The sequence below is a fragment of the Lucilia sericata genome, unplaced genomic scaffold (assembly GCF_015586225.1).
Source record: "Lucilia sericata isolate MDLA Ls3-8-SP2 unplaced genomic scaffold, ASM1558622v1 Contig000967F_arrow, whole genome shotgun sequence".
Lineage (NCBI taxonomy): Eukaryota > Metazoa > Arthropoda > Insecta > Diptera > Calliphoridae > Lucilia > Lucilia sericata.
The window spans coordinates 10,355-31,901 of record NW_023994950.1 but is presented as its reverse complement, the minus strand read 5'-3'; the positions used below and the strand labels follow the sequence as shown (position 1 = coordinate 31,901).

The 21,547-nt window shown below is 30.9% G+C and overlaps 1 protein-coding gene across 1 annotated transcript; it reads left to right on the top strand.

The window, feature by feature from the left end:
- The first annotated feature begins 17,318 nt into the window (after window positions 1–17,318).
- On the top strand, window positions 17,319–18,221 carry LOC119609362. The gene has a single exon (XM_037964110.1). The coding sequence runs from the start codon at window positions 17,319–17,321 to the stop codon at window positions 18,219–18,221; it is 903 nt and encodes a 300-aa protein (XP_037820038.1).
- The last annotated feature ends 3,326 nt before the right edge of the window (window positions 18,222–21,547 follow it).

The following is a 21,547-nucleotide window of genomic DNA, read 5'->3' as shown; positions in this document are numbered from 1 at the left end:
CCTAAATATGGCTTTCGCGTGGACTTAACCAAGGGCACTGAATGTCAAATAAACGATGACGAAAATCAAACCCAATTCATAGCCCGACTGATATCATGAATGTATTCTATATACATATATAACAAGTAAGAAAGTATAGTCGGGCATGGCCGATCATATGATAATCTACACCACTGAGTATGTTAAAAATGTGGATTATATTTAATAACAAAACATTTAAGTCATTTAGCTTAATTCCGATATATTTTAACAATTTGTTGAAAAAACTGATTTTCTAAAAAAAAAGTTATATGGTGGCAAGGGTAAATATGGGCCTATCCTTATAATTTTTGGTACATGGTTTTACGTTTACATTAGAGTTATGTATGCTGGATTTCATCGTGATACTAGTGAATTATTGACCATCAAGTCATTTTCTGAAGGGGACTTTGTATAAGGGCTAGGGTCGAATAAAGTCCGATAATTGCGAAAATCGGTAGTATTATTAAGACGTATATAGAACTAAGTTTTGCCGATTTTTGTAGAGATACTACAATATTTAACATAATTATGAACTCAAAAGCCCTTTCCGGGGGTAGGGTTGTATGGGGGCTAGGTGAAATAATGGACCGATATCAACTATTTTCAATAGGCTTCGTCGTTGGGCCGAAAAACACGTATGGTCCAAATTTCAGCAAAATATCTTGAAAATTGCGTCCTGTACCTTGCGCACAAGGTTTACATGGACAGCCAGCCAGCCGGACAGACGGACGGACGAACATGGCTTAATCGACTCAGAAAGTGATTCTGAGTCGATCGGTATACTTTAAGGTATGGTGGTGTAGGGTATAAAAATGAATGCGTATTTATTTGTTTGTGTGTTTGTGGCTTTGTTTATTTGAAGTCTATAGACTCCTAAACGGCTGAACGGATTTTCTTGAAATTTTCACTGTGTCTTTGTATATGTATGTCTGGAAGGAACTATATATGATATATCAAGTATGCAAAGTGCCACGCCCACATATATACTAAGTATTAAAAGTTGTTTATTTTAGAAACTGTTATAGCTAGTTGAGGACTCTTTGACATCCATATGAATAGCTGTGGGCCAAATGGGCGGAGTGAGTATAGTGGGAGTGGCACTTCACATATAGAGAAAAATTTAATTAGTATTTCTGAGAAAAAATATAAGTTTGAGTCCTCAAATTTCCTCAAAATCAGAGGACTTGCACTGGAGCCCAGATACCCCCATGTGAATAAACTACAAAAATTTGTATATCTGAGAAACTGTTAGAGTTAAAATCATGCAAATTTGCAAGAACAACTTTGACATCCATGTGAAAGTTGTTTGTTGGCGGATTAGTAATAGGAGGCGTGACACCCCCCACATGAATTAAGTAGAAAAATTAGTATATCTGGGAAGCTATTAGAGCTAGAATCCTCAAATTTTGCAAGAACAATTTTGACATACATGTGAATATTAGTGTAATAAATTGGCGGATTAGTAATAGGGTTCGTGACACCCCCCACATGAATTAAGTACAAAATTTTGCAAGACCAAATTTGACATCCATGTGAACTACAACAGGTAGGAGACCTGCAGGTAGGAGACAAGTTGCTTTAGAATCAATATGAACATTTGGTTTAAGAATAAGTCGACTAGAAATAGTGGGCGTGGCTCCCCTCATATAAAACTAAAAGTCATAAATCTGGGAATATGTATAACAGCTAACTGGGAATGTGGTTTTTAGTGTAGCGAAGCACACTGGGTAATCTAGTTTTCTATAAAAATTTTTTTCTGAAAAATTAAAATCTAAAATTTTCTATAAAAAATTAAAATCGCAAATTTTCTATTAAAAAAAAAAAAATAAATTTTCTCGAAAATTTTCTATCAAAAAGGAAAATTTCTCGAAAATTTTCTATCAAAAAGGAAAACTTCAGAAAAATTTTCCAAAAAAAGAATATTTCTCGAAGACTTTCTATAAAAAAGAAAATTTCTGGAGTATTTTCTATAAAAATTAAAATTTCTCGAAAATTTTCTATCAAAAAGTCAAATTTTCTACAGAAAGGAAATTTCTCGAAAATATTTTATAAAAAAGAAAATCTATCAAAAATTTTCTATTAAAAAGAAAATCTATCAAAAATTTTCTATAAAAAAGAAAATTTATATAAATATTTTTATAAAATGAACATTTTCCATAAACAGAAAATTTTACGAAAATTTTCTATAACTATCTCATACACCTACTCTTAACCCTAAGGACTTTGACTTATTTTCCACTGCACCACAATATTTCGTTTAAGTACCTGTCTTTCTTCTGCAACAACATCAAAAAAATCATGTTAACCAAACAATAGTATCTGCAGCAGTGCATACTAAAGTAGTTGTAAAACAATTGAGTTTTATCAGCAAACGTCGACGCAGTAATGGTGGTAATCATTGTTCAATGGGAACATGTTGCTTAAAGATGTGTTCGTAATATTTTGTTCCAAAATAAACCAACATCACAAAATCCCACACAGACTTCGGAGCACTAGATGATGCTGATGATGATGTTAAATTAACACCAACACAAACAGCTTAAATGCTTCAACACTGTTTTATATTTTGTACTGGACTTTCCTACACAAATATACTGGCGTTTAAGGCCGAAATGTTACGGAACAATTATTGACATGATGTTTTAAGTGTGAGTGAAGCAGAGAGTGAGAGTTTGTTTTAAAGAGGAGTATGTATGTATGTGTGTGTATGTAATTCGTTTAAATGTACCGGAAACTTATGTTTCATTCAACATCCTGTTTGTTTTATTTTTAAAATTTTGTTCGTTCGTATTTTTAACGTTTTAAATTATGCAAAAAAAGTAAAACTTTATCGCTGTGGTTTATTTTGGTCGATACACCTACAAGTGTTAGTGGTTGTGTTGCATTGGTTAACAATTTTAATGGTTTTGTAGTTGTTTTTTCGTTGGTTGGTCTGGTTATTGATGTTGCTGTAGGTCAATGCGTGTATAAAATATTATGTGTATGTGTGTAATTTTTGTTTCCGGTTGCCATTCAATTTCACTTTATATATAGTAAATAGACAGTATTGTTACTATGTGTTTTAAAATCACTAAAATATTTTTAAATTGTTCTTCATTTTTGGTTATTTACAATTGTCTGGTTTCTGGCAACAGTTGTTGATTATATTGAAAACTTTTGTTTACGATCGATATACATACCCGGTTTTTAAAGTTTTATGGCATCTTGAACTTGATGAAATTAACTAAATTAATTGAAACAAATTCATGGAAGAATCTGAAAGAAATAAAAATCAAGTTTTAATAAGTATTTTTCGTGTAAATTTTTAAAAGTTTCTAGTTCAGTTCTAGTTCAGTTTTAGTTCAGTTCTAGTTCAGTTTTAGTTCAGTTTTAGTTCAGTTTTAGTTCAGTTCAAGTTCAGTTCTAGTTCAGTTCTAGTTCAGTTCTAGTTCAGTTCTGGTTCAGTTCTAGTTCAGTTCTAGTTCAGTTCTAGTTCAGTTCTAGTTCAGTTCTAGTTCAGTTGTAGTTCAGTTCTAGTTCAGTTCTAGTTCAGTTCTAGTTCAGTTCTAGTTCAGTTCTAGTTCAGTTCTAGTTCAGTTCTAGTTCAGTTCTAGTTCAGTTCTAGTTCAGTTCTAGTTCAGTTCTAGTTCAGTTCTAGTTCAGTTCTAGTTCAGTTCTAGTTCAGTTCTAGTTCAGTTCTAGTTCAGTTCTAGTTCAGTTCTAGTTCAGTTCTAGTTCAGTTCTAGTTCAGTTCTAGTTCAGTTCTAGTTCAGTTCTAGTAGTTCAGTTCTAGTTCAGTTCTAGTTCAGTTCTAGTTCAGTTCTAGTTCAGTTCTAGTTCAGTTCTAGTTCAGTTCTAGTTCAGTTCTAGTTCAGTTCTAGTTCAGTTCTAGTTCAGTTCTAGTTCAGTTCTAGTTCAGTTCTAGTTCAGTTCTAGTTCAGTTCTAGTTCAGTTCTAGTTCAGTTCTAGTTCAGTTCTAGTTCAGTTCTAGTTCAGTTCTAGTTCAGTTCTAGTTCAGTTCTAGTTCAGTTCTAGTTCAGTTCTAGTTCAGTTCTAGTTCAGTTCTAGTTCAGTTCTAGTTCAGTTCTAGTTCAGTTCTAGTTCAGTTCTAGTTCAGTTCTAGTTCAGTTCTAGTTCAGTTCTAGTTCAGTTCTAGTTCAGTTCTAGTTCAGTTCTAGTTCAGTTCTAGTTCAGTTCTAGTTCAGTTCTAGTTCAGTTCTAGTTCAGTTCTAGTTCAATTCTAGTTCAATTCTAGTTCAGTTCTAGTTCAGTTCTAGTTCAGTTCTAGTTCAGTTCTAGTTCAGTTATAGAAAATTTTGTAAAAATATCACTAATATTTTGTTAATTTTTTTTTTTAATTTTCTTTACAGAATAAAATTTTAGGTAAATTCTCTATTTATAGTTGTTTAAGAAAAAGTTAAATATTATATTGACGTAAAAGTTTCTAAAATTAATTATCCTCATGTATTTTCTAGTAACCTTTAAAAACACGACCTTAAAATTATAGCGGAAAATAAAAACAACATCTTGAACTTTTCTTCAAAAAAACCCAAAAGAAAAACTCAACCAAATGTTCAGTTCTAGTTCAGTTCTAGTTCAGTTCTAGTTCAGTTCTAGTTCAGTTCTAGTTCAGTTCTAGATCAGTTCTAGTTCAGTTCTAATTCAGTTCTAGTTCAGTTCTAGTTCAGTTATAGAAAATTTTGTAAAAATATCACTAATATTTTGTTAATTTTTTTTAATTTTCTTTACAGAATAAAATTTTAGGTAAATTCTCTATTTATAGTTGCTTAAGAAAAAGTTAAATATTATATTGACGTAAAAGTTTCTAAAATTAATTAGCAAAAAATCCTCATGTATTTTCTAGTAACCTTTAAAAACACGACCTTAAAATTATAGCGGAAAATAAAAACAACATCTTGAACTTTTCTTCAAAAAAACCCAAAAGAAAAACTCAACCAAATGTATGATAAAAAACAACATTTGGTAAAAAAGTTATCATAAAACGATCTAAACATTTAGCAATGTTTATTTTACGAACAAACAGAAAAGTATGTTGCCAACAACAAATGGTTATATGCAACATTCAAAAGAAAGAAATAATAAAAAAAGATCTAAAAAACTTAAACAAATCCTAAATTATTACAAATCAATTGTTACACACCCCCACTCAAAACAAAAGAACATCCTCTATTTTACACCCATCAAATAATAGGGTTTTACCCTGGAATTGCACAACAAAATACTTGAATGAAGTCTGAATGGCTATAATGCGAATAAAGATTATGCTACACTAAAGAAATTAGTTAATGTGAAAAATAGCAAATATTACTCATGCGATCAGTAGACCATTTACTTTAGTTTTTAATTTAAGAGGCATATGGATCGTATGAGTAATGTATTTTTGCAATACTCTGATGGGGAGAATTTTTTAAATAAAACTTAAAGATAAAAGGTTTCAACGGATGCACAAATATTTGTATGGAGCGTAGGGTAGTATCTAAAAATTGTTCCCTCAAACAAATACTCCCACAGAAAAAAGGAGCATCTTTAAAATAACATGCAACATCTGTTTTCATTACTACCATTTCTTTTTTTTCTTGCTCGTTTTTCTTTTAAGGGCCACAAGAAAAACATTTGAGTATTTTTAAAAGTCTTGATATTTTTAAACCATTTTTTATTCAATATTTAACTAAGATATTTTTCTCTTTTTCATAGCAAGTGTTAAAATAAAAGAAGGGATGTATGTGTGTGTGTATGTGAAAAAAAAAAATGTGATTGTTATGTAGTTAGGTAAATATTTCATGTAAATACTTGTAAGTGTACTTGTTTGTAAGGATACTTAGTTATTTTGTTTGTGTTTTGTGTTATTGTTTACAACGTCTGCTGTACGAAGCAACGGTTTACGGTCATAAAGCTTATTTTTATTGAGTTGTCGAATATGTTGCTACTTATTGTGTTGTTTTTCATTAGACACACATACTCATTTATAAATTGTTTCTTTACATGTCTTTTTATAAAGGCAGTTTTTGCGCCCTTCAATATTTTAAAGGTACTTATTTCTTATAATATCAATTGTTTTGGGAAAAATACCTAAAATGTATTGAAAATAATATTTTTTATGTTAGAATATAAGGCTCTTTTCCTATTTGCTCCCTTTATTTTGCTAGAAAAACTCAATGAGTAATTGTGTGCAGCTGTTCGAATTTTGGAAATGATTATGAAGAAGTATTTTTTTCCGAAAAAAATATATTTTGAAAGTAATTATCGAAGAGTAACGATTAGGTCATATATACATACATGTATAAGTAGTAAAAAATCAACTTCTTCAATAGTTAATTAGTTAACTTTCCAAACCAGTTTACGTGTATTTCAATATTAGAGATGTAAGAAAATATGCATAACCATAAATTAGATTACAGACTAGACTAAATTATAGATTATATGTACTATAGACTCGACTCGACTATAGACTAGACTATAGACTAGACTATAGACTAGACTATAGACTAGACTATAGACTAGACTATAGACTAGACTGTAGACTAGACTATAGACTAGACTATAGACTAGACTATAGACTAGACTATAGACTAGACTATAGACTAGACTATAGACTAGACTGTAGACTAGACTATAGACTAGACTATAGACTAGACTATAGACTAGACTAGACTATAGACTAGACTATAGACTAGACTATAGACTAGACTATAGACTAGACTATAGACTAGACTATAGACTAGACTATAGACTAGACTATAGACTAGACTATAGACTAGACTATAGACTAGACTATAGACTAGACTAGACTATAGACTAGACTATAGACTAGACTATAGACTAGACTATAGACTAGACTATAGACTAGACTATAGACTAGACTATAGACTAGACTATAGACTAGACTATAGACTAGACTATAGACTAGACTATATACTAGACTCTAGACTAGACTATAGACTAGACTATAGACTAGACTATAGACTAGACTATAGACTAGACTATAGACTAGACTATAGACTAGACTATAGACTAGACTATAGACTAGACTATAGACTAGACTATAGACTAGACTATAGACTAGACTATAGACTAGACTATAGGCTAGACTATAGACTAGACTATAGACTAGACTATAGACTAGACTATAGACTAGACTATAGACCAGACTATAGACTAGACAATAGACTAGACTATAGACTAAACTATAGATTAGACTATAGAATAGACTATAGACTAGAATATAGACTGGAATATAGACTAGAATATAGACTAGAATATAGACTAGACTATAGACTAGACTAGACTAGACTATAGACTAGACTATAGACTAGACTATAGACTAGACTATAGACTAGACTATAGACTAGACTGTAGACTAGACTATAGACTAGACTATGGACTAGACTATAGACTAGACTATAGACTAGACTATAGACTAGACTATAGACTAGATTATAGACTAGACTATAGACTAGACTGTAGACTAGACTAAAATCATCAAGCCGCCTATACCTGAAACTGGTGGATTCGAACGGAAACTAGTGAGATTGTTAGCCTTGGGAATCCAAGAACTTACGGACGAGTTTCAACTTTAAATATATAGATCAAAAGTTGCCACATATTTAACTTCCTTATACCCGCCATAAGACTGTTTACGGCCCATTCATTGCGTCAAAATAAAAAGTGTTGACCACTAATTTATACAATTTTATTCTAATAAAATTTCATTTTATAATTTAATTAAAACTATGATTTCATTTACTGGTGTTTTCTTAAAAAGGCGATAAAATATCTCAAATACTACTAAAAAAAACTTTTAATGAACGTATAAAAAAGTACAAATTTTTGCAAACTAAAAGATAACAAAACACTCAAGTAATGACAACACAAGGTGACAATTTAAACTTAAAAGCTTTGACATTATCAACAATATCGTTTACCTTAGAAGATATTTTCACATAAACTTTAAACACAAACACCAACAAAAGAAAGTAAGTAAAAGTTACATTTTAATACTCAACGAAAGACACAACTCTTATGACTACAACGACAACAAAAAACTACATACTGCTAGAATTACACTATTTTGGACTTAAGAAAATAAAACCAAATTTTTGCATACAGTTTGACAAAGCTTAAGTTTTTCAAAAAAAAAACTTTTTATCCAGCAGTATTCCTGGAAAAAAATTATAAACTATAGGAAAAGAAAATAAGTTGAAACTAAAACAGAAGAAATACTAAAGAAAAACTAAAAATTGTATTAAGACACACAAATAAAGTTGTGTGCCAAAGACAAACTTACTTTCGTAATCACTTGCTTAGTTACTACTCGCAAAGATAGTTTTTATTTTTGTTGATATTTTACTTAAATGTAGCAAAAGCTGTAGCAGCAACACAAGTGATTATCCCGTAAGTAAGTGATTAATCACATGCCAGTGCGTGATTATCAAACAAAACAGGCAGCAGGCGTCACAGTGTCAAAATGCTCAGGCATGATACGAAACTTAAACGTGATCATATTTAATATTTGATTTTCAAAATTGTAACTTTCTATTGCACTTGCTCCTTCATTCTTGTGAAACAAACTCTTAGATTGCGTAGGAGTAGGAGTAGTAAGATGAAATAAATGAAAGAAGGAAAGTCGTTAAATACATGATATAAATATTTGAAACGTGGTAGATGAACGATTGAATAAATACGTGTAGATTGAAAAGTGTATAAATGTATTTGTGCACTTTGCTTTATCTAGTAATGGGACCAACGAGTGCGGAAAAACTGGCAATTCGTTGTAATAGCTTTTTTAAAGAGTGGGTTTTAACAGTAAATAGGGGCGGAAAATTATTGTGTTATGGCCAGAATTTCCTCCAGTTCACAGTTAATAAAACAAAAGCTTGTGTAAAGGTTGCTCTAGAAATTGCAAAAATTGGACTTTAAGACTAGACTATTGAATAGGACCATAAGCGGATCATAGAGTCGATATAGAATAGACTAAACAATAGACCTAGAGTATAGGACTAGAGTAGACTAGAGATCTAGACTAGTATAGACATAGTATAGACTAGGTATAGATAGAGTACGACTAGAGTATAGACTAGAGTATAGACTAGAGTAGGACACTAGAGTATAGACTAGAGTATAGACTAGCGTATAGACTAGAGATCATAGACTAGCTATAGGACTAGACTATGACTAGGACTATAGTATAGACTATAGGACTAGACTAGGACTAGACTATAGACTAGACTATAGACTAGACTATAGACTATGAACTAGACTATAGACTAGACTATAGACTAGACTATAGACTAGACTATAGACTAGACTATAGACTAGACTATAGACTAGACTATAGACTAGACTATAGACTAGACTATAGACTAGACTATAGACTAGACTATAGACTAGACTATAGACTAGACTATAGACTAGACTATAGACTAGACTATAGACTAGACTATAGACTAGACTATAGACTAGACTATAGACTAGACTATAGACTAGACTATAGACTAGACTATAGACTAGACTATAGACTAGACTATAGACTAGACTATAGACTAGACTATAGACTAGACTATAGACTAGACTATAGATTAGACTATAGACTAGACTATAGATTAGACTATAGACTAGACTATAGACTAGACTATAGACTAGACTATAGACTAGACTATAGACTAGACTATAGACTAGACTATAGACTAGACTATAGACTAGACTATAGACTAGACTATAGACTAGACTATAGACTAGACTATAGACTAGACTATAGACTAGACTAGATAAGACTAGACTATAGGACTAGACTATAGAACTAGCTAAGACTAGACTATAGACTAGAATATAGACTAGACTATAGACTAAGACTATAGGACTAGACCTATAGACTAGACTATAGACTAGACTATGACTAGAATAGACTAGACTATAGACTAGACTATAGACTAGACTATAGACTAGACTATAGACTAGACTATAGACTAGACTATAGACTAGACTATAGACTAGACTATAGACTAGACGAATAGACTAGGACTATAGACTAGACTATAGACTAGGACTATAGACTAGACTAAGACTAGACTATAGACTAGACTATAGAATAGACTATAGACTAGACTATGACTAGACGATAGAACTAGACTATAGGACTAGACTCTAGACTTAGACTATAGACTAGACTATAGAATAGACTATAGACAGATATAGACTAGACTATAGATAGACTATCGACTAGACATAGAATAGACTATAGACTAGACTATAGACTAGAATATAGACTCGACTATAGACTAGACTATAGACTAGACTATAGACTGGACTATAGACTAGACTATAGAATAGACTATAGACTAGACTATAGACTAGACTATAGACTAGCTATAGACTGGACTAGACTAGACTATAGACTAGACTATAGACTAGACTATAGACTAGACTATAGACTAGACTATAGACTAGACTATAGACTAGACTATAGACTAGACTATAGACTAGACTATAGACTAGACTATAGACTAGACTATAGACTAGACTATAGACTAGACTATAGACTAGACTATAGACTAGACTATAGACTAGACTATAGACTAGACTATAGACTAGACTATAGACTAGACTATAGTAGACTATAGACTAGACTATAGACTAGACTATAGACTAGACTATAGACTAGACTATAGACTAGACTATAGACTAGACTCTAGACTAGACTCTAGACTAGACTATAGACTAGACTATAGACTAGACTCTAGACTAGACTATAGACTAGACTATAGACTATACTACAGACTAGACTACAGACTAGACTATAGACTAGACTATAGACTAGATTATCCTAATGAAATACTTTTATAGTTGGTTCCACTTTTAGTTTTCAAATTTGTGTGTTTAATTTTCTGCTTAGAAAAAATTTTTTTAATTCACAACTCAAACATAATTTTTATTGTCACCAAAGGTGTGATGTTTAACAGAGAAGATACTGACTTTTTTATATGTCGTCATGTATGTGTTTAAACGAATAAATGTTCAAATATGACTGAATGATTATAATAGTTTTCGAAGGCATATATCGAACGATAAACGCTTGAAAAGTAGAAAATGGGGTATTTGGGGAACTGATAGTTAGTTTAATGTTAAACCTGTTTGTATGCATGTGAGAGTTTACACACACATTGTCCTGGTGTGTTGATATTTATATGTCTTTACAACCCAACAGTTTTACAAAGAGTCAATGTGGTCTCTTAACTATTTGAATGGCTCCTGTTAGTAAACATTTGTTTCACACATAACTTTTGTATTGCAGGTAGGTAGATAATTGTCACGTTAGTGGCTCCAAGTAATCTAGAAGGAAATCAATTGTTCCTTATGTAATCTTTGATGTAACGTTGGATACTTGTACTTGCATATATGGTCAATTGAATGCCTTCTTGTTCGAGACAGTCACCCCGAACTACGGAGGTATGTTCAATTGTTGGTGTCAACATGTTTGTGTTTAATCTATAAAATAAATAATAAATTTATCATTTGTCAGCAGTTAAATGATTTTATACGTTTAACTATCATAACAAACACTCAGTCATATACATGATGAATTAATAATTCATTACGTTTTAAGTAAATATACACATACATACATATATGTGTATTCAGAAAGTAAACTACATACATATTCTAACATCAGTTCAACATTTTGTTGACCTCCTCGTGCCTTTAACTTCTTGCTTTTCTTTCTGATCAGTTATTTTTTCACCAGTGTTTGCTTTATAGTTTTTTTTCGTAATAATAGATTTTTTACTTTATTTTGGAAGAAAGACAAAAAACAACAAAAAACCAACTGTCAAAAACTGTCAAACATTTGTGCGTTGCTGCTGCACCAAAGCTTAAAAAATAATAATAAATCGTCAAGTTTATTTGAAGTGTTTATTGAATCCGTGACATGAACAGCTTCGACATTTATTTTCCATTTCGCAAACACCAAATGCCCCCAAAGCAATGCAGAATTGTAGAAATGTAATAATTTTTTCCGTCGTCCTGGCACAGCAAATACGTTGCTTTTTCTATTTTCTCTTTTTACTGTCAATGTCAGTGAGTAAATATTTATTTGGGTAGAGTTACCAAAGCAGATAAAACATGGGAAAATATAATTTTGAAGCAAAAAAAGATATTCTATTATTAATGATAATATTTTACCCCGGAATAAAATTATTTTTCAATGACACAGGGCAATCCTTTTTTACATAAAATTTGTTATTATAAAATTCATACGACCCTTAAACATCATTATCAACCTTAAATTGTATTTATCATCACCACTTACAACAGGCAATAATGCATAATGATGATTTTGTTTGTTTTTTTCTTTATTCCAAATTTTTTTATAAAATCTTTTCCAACAAAAATTTTAGGCAAAAAAATTGTTCGCTAAATTTTTTCCAGTTTTGTTAAATGTTTGTAAATCCTTTCGACGTGTGCTCAGCAAATGTCGGAAATGTTAAAATATTTGTTTAAAGATTCGTGAATTCGTTTGCCATCCATCAACAAAACAATAACTGGCAAAAAACAGTGGCCAACAAAATAAGAAAACTAAATGCAATTACCAATGAAATAATATATATAAACATTATTTTACTACACACTGTTTAAACACCCTAACAGTATGCCATACATTTCTCAGCACATGTATCGGTGTACGTATATATCCTTTACCGTCTACTATTACTCGTAGCCTGGTATTATGTTAGTACTTTGGTGTACGTTTAAAAAAGGATTTGTTTGGTATTACAAATGTATAAGAGAGATTTTATTGTTTATTTACTCTCGTTTTAGATGTGGTATGTAGTGTAATAGGTATCCTGCTATCCTTGCTGCAAAGTTTTCAATATATTTTCTTGTATATTTGATTTTGGCAATAATATTTGTTCAAAATGTTACTTTGTCTTGTGTAAACATTAACACTTACAGTTTCATATATATTTATATATTATTGCACAAATATTGATATAAATATTTAAACAAGTTTACCGTTAGAAATACTAGTATAGAGATATGATGTAATTCTTCATATTTTATTTGTTGTTAAATATTATTTAAATATTATTTATAAAATAAATACTTGTTGAGGTTAGCTTTACTCTATGTGAGTTTTGACATTTTGCTAAACTAGAACTGAACTAGAACTGAACTAGAACTGAACTAGAACTGAACTAGAACTGAACTAGAACTGAACTAGAACTGAACTAGAACTGAACTAGAACTGAACTAGAACTGAACTAGAACTGAACTAGAACTGAACTAGAACTGAACTAGAACTGAACTAGAACTGAACTAGAACTGAACTAGAACTGAACTAGAACTGAACTAGAACTGAACTAGAACTGAACTAGAACTGAACTAGAACTAGAACTGAACTAGAACCGAACTAGAACCGAACTAGAACTGAACTAGAACTGAACTAGAACTGAACTAGAACTGAACTAGAACTGAACTAGAACTGAACTAGAACTGAACTAGAACTGAACTAGAACTGAACTGGAACTGAACTAGAACTGAACTAGAACTGAACTAGAACTGAACTAGAACTGAACTAGAACTGAACTAGAACTGAACTAGAACTGAACTAGAACTGAACTAGAACTGAACTAGAACTGAACTAGAACTGAACTAGAACTGAACTAGAACTGAACTAGAACTGAACTAGAACTGAACTAGAACTGAACTAGAACTGAACTAGAACTGAACTAGAACTGAACTAGAACTGAACTAGAACTGAACTAGAACTGAACTAGAACTGAACTAGAAATGAAGTTAGTTAGTTAGTTAGTTAGTCAGTCGCATTGTTACACCCCCTTAAATTAAGATGTTCTTCACTTAAAACAAAATAATAAAAAAGATAGGTTGATCCAAGGTAATGACGGAAGAGTTGCTTTAAATTCAAATAAATTTTTCTTAAGAATTAAAGTAACAATTGTTTCCACTTTCAATCACGTAACAATTTTCTTTGGTCACACAATACAACAAAGTGATGAAAATAAACAAATCTACACTTCAAATCCTCAAAGGACCATTTTAGTGGTTTCTTTACTTTGAAAAAAACGTTGAATTGTTAAGAGTTGATGCAAAGAAAAATTAAAATAAAACGTTTGATGAATATTAAATAAAAGAAAAGACAATGGCAATATTTTAAAACCAGTATTACTACTAAATTAAATAAAAAATGAGAATTACATTTGTGCTAAATAAAATGTAGGACAAATAATATTTAAGCGGTTGACAAAAATTACAAAATTTATGGGACTTATTTAAATCTATGAAATAAAAATGCTTTAATCTGGGAATAAATAATTATGTATGATAATTTCAAAAGAAAATTGCTTTAGTAATAAAATAATTAAATGTTCTGTTATATATTTTACTTTTAATATACGAATTACGATATTCTCTAATTTATATATTTACCACAACATACATATGACCTCTAAATTGAAAAGTTTGTAATTTTTTTTTATAAATTTACAAAAAATACTTACGAACTCCTAGATGAAATACATAATTTAGAAATTACTAGAGTAACTGGTATCCAAGCAAACAATTGCCGTACACAGTGGGATCAATAAACACCATGCAACGTTAAAAGTTTAACAAATACTTTTTGATTTTTTTTAGTTTAAAGGAAATGCCTTTGAAAATACTGATTTAATCTCAATCTTAAGAGTTAGGTTAACATAATTTCGACAATGGTCTAAATTTATGTTATTTATACATACATTATTACTGATATATTCAGATTTTCCCCCACTGTTCAATAACGTACAAACACTTCATAGTATATGAGAAAAACTTAACAATAAAACAAAATTTTATAAAATTTTAAATCAGCACAAACAAAAGTTTTCCATAAAAAATAAAAACAAAATCGAAACAAAACTTAAGAGCTTGTAAGCAATCAAGAGTTTTGCAAAATTGAAATAAAATAAAAAATATAAAAAATAAAAATAATAGAATAAGCAATTCTAACCAAAAAGGTCCTTCAAATTACAAAACAATTCCTATAACTAAACAAATGTTTTAAGAGAAAAATATATATAAAAAGAAGAAATAAATTATTATTTATATAAATCTAACACATAATTTATAAAATGGCCGTTTAGAAAAAAGTTTTAATAAGTTTTTTTTTCAATAATTTTTTTTTTTTTGGACACATGTGATGCTACTATTGCTTGACATATTTGTCTGTAAAGTTTTTCAATAGAAGTTTTAACTCATATTTTTCAATAATAATTTTTGTGTTGGTATTGTTTGCCGACTACTAACTAACTGATTATGCAAATGGGAACTTCGGGGTTACTTTTTGATTTGTATTCTAACATCAATAGCAAAAATTTGATTTTGGATAACTAATTTGTTAAAGAAATGTGACTTTTCGTCTCCGGAATGATATGGTTAAGGTCATATTGTAAAGTTTTGAGAATCATTGAATCAGGTGTAAAGATAAAGGAAACAATAACTAGTTTTTCCATTATGAGGAATTGCAAATTCTACTCTTATTATTCTGATTCCCTGAAACTTTCTAGTTCAGTTCTAGTTCAGTTCTAGTTCAGTTTTAGTTCAGTTCTAGTTCAGTTCTAGTTCAGTTTTAGTTCAGTTCTAGTTCAGTTCTAGTTCAGTTCTAGTTCAGTTCTAGTTCAGTTCTAGTTCAGTTCTAGTTCTAGTTCAGTTCTAGTTCAGTTCTAGTTCAGTTCTAGTTCAGTTCTAGTTCTAGTTCAGTCCTAGTTCAGTTCTAGTTCAGTTCTAGTTCAGTTCTAGTTCAGTTCTAGTTCTAGTTCTAGTTCAGTTCTAGTTCAGTTCTAGTTCAGTTCTAGTTCAGTTCTAGTTCAGTTCTAGTTCAGTTCTAGTTCAGTTCTAGTTCATTCTAGTTCAGTTCTAGTTCTAGTTATAGTCTAGTTCATTCCTAGTTCAGTTCTAGTTCATTCTATTTTCAGTTCTAGTTCAGTTCTAGTTCAGTTCTAGTTTCAGTTCTAGTTCAGTTCTAGTTCAGTTCTAGTTCAGTTCTAGTTTCAGTTCTAGTTTTCTATTTCAGTTCAGTAGTTCAGTTCTAGTTCAGTTCTAGTTCAGTTCTAGTTCAGTTCTAGTTCAGTTCTAGTTCAGTTCTAGTTCAGTTCTAGTTCAGTTCTAAGTTCAGTTCTAGTCAGTCTAGTTCAGTTCTAGTTCAGTTTCTAGTTCAGTTCTGTTCAGTTCCTAGTTCAGTTCTAGTTTCAGTTCTAGTTCAGTTCTAGTTCAGTTCTAGTTCAGTTCTAGTTCAGTTCTAGTTCAGTTCTAGTTCAGTTCTAGTTCAGTTCTAGTTCAGTTCTTAGTTCAGTTCTAGTTCAGTTCTAGTTCAGTTCTAGTTCAGTTCTAGTTCAGTTCTAGTTCAGTTCTAGTTCAGTTCTAGTTCAGTTCTAGTTCAGTTCTAGTTCAGTTCTAGTTTCAGTCAGTTCTAGTTCTAGTTCAGTTCTAGTTCAGTTCTAGTTCAGTTCTAGTTCAGTTCTAGTTCAGTTCTAGTTCAGTTCTAGTTCAGTTCTAGTTCAGTTCTAGTCAGTTCTAGTTCAGTTCTAGTTCAGTTCTAGTTCAGTTCTAGTTCAGTTCTAGTTCAGTTCTAGTTCAGTTCAGTTCAGTTCTAGTTCAGTTCTAGTTCAGTTCTAGTTCAGTTCTAGTTCAGTTCTAGTTCAGTTCTAGTTCAGTTCTAGTTCAGTTTAGTTCAGTTCTAGTTCAGTTCTAGTTCAGTTCTAGTTCAGTTCTAGTTCAGTTCTAGTTCAGTTCTAGTTCAGTTCTAGTTCAGTTCTAGTTCAGTTCTAGTTCAGTTCTAGTTCAGTTCTAGTTCAGTTCTAGTTCAGTTCTAGTTCAGTTCAGATCTAGTTCAGTTCTAGTTCAGTTCTAGTTCAGTTCAGTTCAGTGTCGTTGCGAACATATGCGGACGTATTTTAAATCGTGCTTGCTAAATAGTGAAAAAAAAAACAAGTAAAATTGGCCAAAAAACAATTTAAAAAAATCACAAACAAATACAATAGTGATCCAAAATCAATAGTGAAAATAACATATTACAAAATTGTTTATTTTAAAAGTTATAAAAGATATTATTTAAAAAATTCTCAACTAAACAATAATTATAAATCAACGCAAAGTAAAATCAAAGATAATAAAACAACAAAATGAGCAGTGTTGTGTGTAATCAGTGCAAAATGCAAATTGCAACAACAAATTTTATAAAATGCTACAATTGTAACTCCAACTACCATTTCTCTCCCTGTTCTCCTCTATCTGAGTCTACGTACTCCACCATGACCAGTGAGAAGAGAAAAAATTGGAAATGTCATGTGTGCAAGCCGCGTAGCAGATCACCCACCAACCTTTACCAAGTTGTAGTCTTTGACGAAAACAATCAACAGCAAAAACAACAGCGTCAAGATGATAGTTTCGATGATAATGAAGGAGCGAAGAAATATAAAGAGTCATTGTCTCTTGAAGTTGTTAATGGTAAACTAAACACCCTACAAACAAATCTGCAGGAGATAAAAGCGCAAATAGAGATGCTAGTAACTAGTGTAAACAGCTTGCACTCTCAAATGAAAAATGACGTCCAGGTAGCCCTATCAACAATAACCAACTCAATCTCTACTTTAGTAGCGCAAGTCAACGAACTTAATGAAAAAGATAAAATAAAAGAAAAGCAAATAAACTCTCTGGACACACGTATCAATAAAATAGATCAACATATGATCGCACAAAACATTGAAATTAAAAACGTCGAAGATAAACAAATAAAGCCAATCGATGTTGTTAAAAAAATAGCAGCTACTCTAAACGTTGAAATTAGCGAAAGAGATATTAACCAGGCCTTTCGTTTGAGAAATCAAAACAACAAAATTGTCGTCGAATTTTTCTCTCTGAGGAAAAAGCTAGAACTAATGAGCAAAATCCAGAGACATAGAGTAGACGCAAACATAATCAACAATAATGATAATAATAGTAGCACAACTAAATACATATACATTAATGATGAATTAACAAACTACTATCGTCGGTTGTTATGGATAGCGAAGACCAAAGCCCGTGATGCCCACTGGAAATATGTTTGGGTCCGAAATGGTAAAATATTCGCTCGTAAATCCGAAAATAGCCCCTCGATAGTAATCAACAACGCCACTGATATTGAATCCATAACAACCACAGTTCAAATTTAAACAATATTTCTATAAAGACTTTTTAAACAAATCATTATAAACACAACACTATTAAAAAAACGTTTTTCATTAAAATGTATTTACAAAAAAATCAGATTCTGAACAATTTTAATCAAATTGATAAACAATACTTAAGTTATCCCACATCATTTGTTTACATGAATATTCGCTCACTTAGGCTTAACTTTACATCGTTTCTTGTAAGCATAAACCAAATAATAAAATCAATAAAATGTATAATACTTGTGGAAACAAATATAAGTGATAATGAGAACTCTCTTTACAATATACAAGGATTTAATGCAGTTTTCATAAACAGAGAGGGCAGAGGAGGCGGAATCGCCGTTTACATAAAAGAAAATATCAATTATACCCAAATCTCTTCAAACACCAAGGCTTTTGAACTTTTACATCTCAAAATAAAAACAAACAGTAAAACTTTTTCTCTCCTCTCAATATATCGTCCCCCTGATCACAAAGTTACTGATTTTATAAACGAACTTGAAACTCTCATAACCAAAATAAACAAAAAAGAAAAAATCATATTAATAGGAGATATTAACATCGATATTTCAAAAGAAAATATAACAACAATGACATACCTCGACATGCTAATATCGAATGGTATGCAAAATATTGTACAGAGAATACTCGTGAAGATTTAAACAAAAACACACAAACCTGTATTGATCACATATTTATAAAAAGTAAACAAACAAATCCATATGCTTATGCATCAATAATAACTACAACAATAAGTGACCACTACTCTCTTTTTTTTGCTACTCACAAAGAAGAAAGCAAACAGAAGAATAACAACCAAACAACAACACACGAGCCACAACGAAAAATTAACAACAATACAGTGTGGAAAGAAATTAAAGAAACAAACTGGAATAATTTAATACATCAAACACAAAAACACAAACGATTTGTATAACAAAATATATAAAACTTTTAGTGAAATATATAACAAATCTAAAAAGGAAATCAAACCTAGTAAAAAAAGATCTCAAAACCAGTGGATAAGCGAAGAAATTGTTAAACTCTGTGAATGTCGGGATAAACTTTATAAAAGGTGGCGAAAGAATAAAAATAATAAAAGTTATGAAAAAGAATATAAAACTTATAGAAATTTATTAAATAAACGAATAAACTTCGAAAAAAAATAACTATTATAGAAAGAAATTTATCGAAAATAGAAACGATATGCGTATAACATGGCAACTCATTAATGAAATTATAGGGAAGAAATCGAATAATATTGATGAAGTGATAATAAAGAATTTTAAATCAAACAACCTAGAAAGTACTTTAAACGGATTTGCAACAAATTTTAAAGAAAATGTGAAAAAAATAATTCATAATTGCGATATTAAAACAATAAATAGTGTTGAAATAATCCGTCAAAATTCGTTTTATATGGAATACACCAATGAAGAAGAAATCTATTATATATTGAAGTCTCTCGATACAAAAAAGAGCGCGGGGTGCTGATGATATAAGAACAATAGATTTGAAAAATAATGCAAATTATCTCACATCAATAATAACACACTTAATAAACTCTAGCTTGGAGAACGGTATCGTACCAATCGTGCTTAAAACGTCCATAATAAGACCAATATTTAAAAATGGATGTAAAAACGACTACAACAATTACAGGCCTATTGCAATTTTACCGGCTATAGAAAAAATACTGGAAGAAATCGTTGCAAGAAGACTGAAGGCTTACCTTGAGAAATTTAACATCATTAATGAAAGTCAATTTGGGTTTCAAAAGGGGAAAAAACATCAACAAGTTATTAGGAAACTTCGCGAATTTAATAAACTCCTGCTTGAGTAAAAATATGCACTGCCTAGTATTATTCATAGACTTCAGTAAAGCGTTTGATACACTCTCACATGTCAAACTATTAGAAACGTTGGAAAGAATAGGAATAAGAGGAAGCACATTAAGTTGGTTCAAAAACTATCTTGGATGCAGACGTTATCGCGTAAAAATAGAAAACAAGTACAGTCATGATGTAGAAATCGACTGCGGAGTACCTCAAGGTTCAAAATTGGACCAATACTATATATAATCTATGCAAATGAAATGATTAGTACCCTACAGGGGAAATCAACATTTGCTTATGCAGATGATACGGCAATTGTGGTCTCTAATCAGGACATCAACTGTGCTACACATCAGATGCAAAAAACAACTGGACACCGCAAATAAATGGTGTCACGATAATGGACTCATTATTAATGCAACAAAGACAATGGTAATGCATATTAAACCACCACATATCCCAACAACGCCCATAAAAATCATATATCACGACAGTAATGCCTACACGAAAAATCACAAAAACAGCCGAAAACTGCACAACATTAATAGAACTAGTAGATGCATATAAATATCTAGGGGTATATGTTGATAGCAAATTCAAATGGAAAACTCATATTGAAGATCTACAAAGAAAACTGCGAAAAAACCGCCTTTATGATATGTCATCTAAGTTACTGCACAACGTACAATGTACTTAGACAAGTTTACTTTTCATTAGCAGAGTCTTATATAAGACATGGTATTGCTGCATGGGGAAGTTCAACTCACTGTCGAATAATACAAAACACTCAAAACCAAATACTCAAAATCCTTAGAAAAAATTATAATTTTTCTGCAAGCAACTCAACACAAATCAATACAACAACTAATTACAACCCCAGCAACACAATCAATAACAACATATTGTCAAATATAAACGATAATAATCAACTAAACTCACAAACAATTCAACATAATACTTACACAAATCAAGCCAAAAAAACACCAACGATAACATAACCAAAACTATGAACGTATTAAACGTAAAAAACATATATTTTATGACTATATTAACCGAGTTCTATAATGATAACCGATTCATGAGTGTCATCGATCATGAGTACAACACAAGAAGAAGAGCACAAGGAAGGTACAAAGTGGATCGTTTTCCAAAATGAATATGGTAAAAGCACTCTTGGAGTTACCCTGCCATCAGTCCTTAACAAGATACCTGTATCCATAATAAACGAAAACAACAAGTTTAAAAAGGAAAAAACTACTGAAAGAACAGTTTATAAGTTCGCAATGAATTTTTTATTAATAAATTATTTTATATTTTAAATTTTACACCTGCTGACAAGCCGTATGGCTTAGTGGGTTTTCTAGTTCAGTTCTAGTTCAGTTCTAGTTCAGTTCTAGTTCAGTTCTAGTTCAGTTCTAGTTCAGTTCTAGTTCAGTTCTAGTTCAGTTCTAGTTCAGTTCTAGTTCAGTTCTAGTTCAGTTCTAGTTC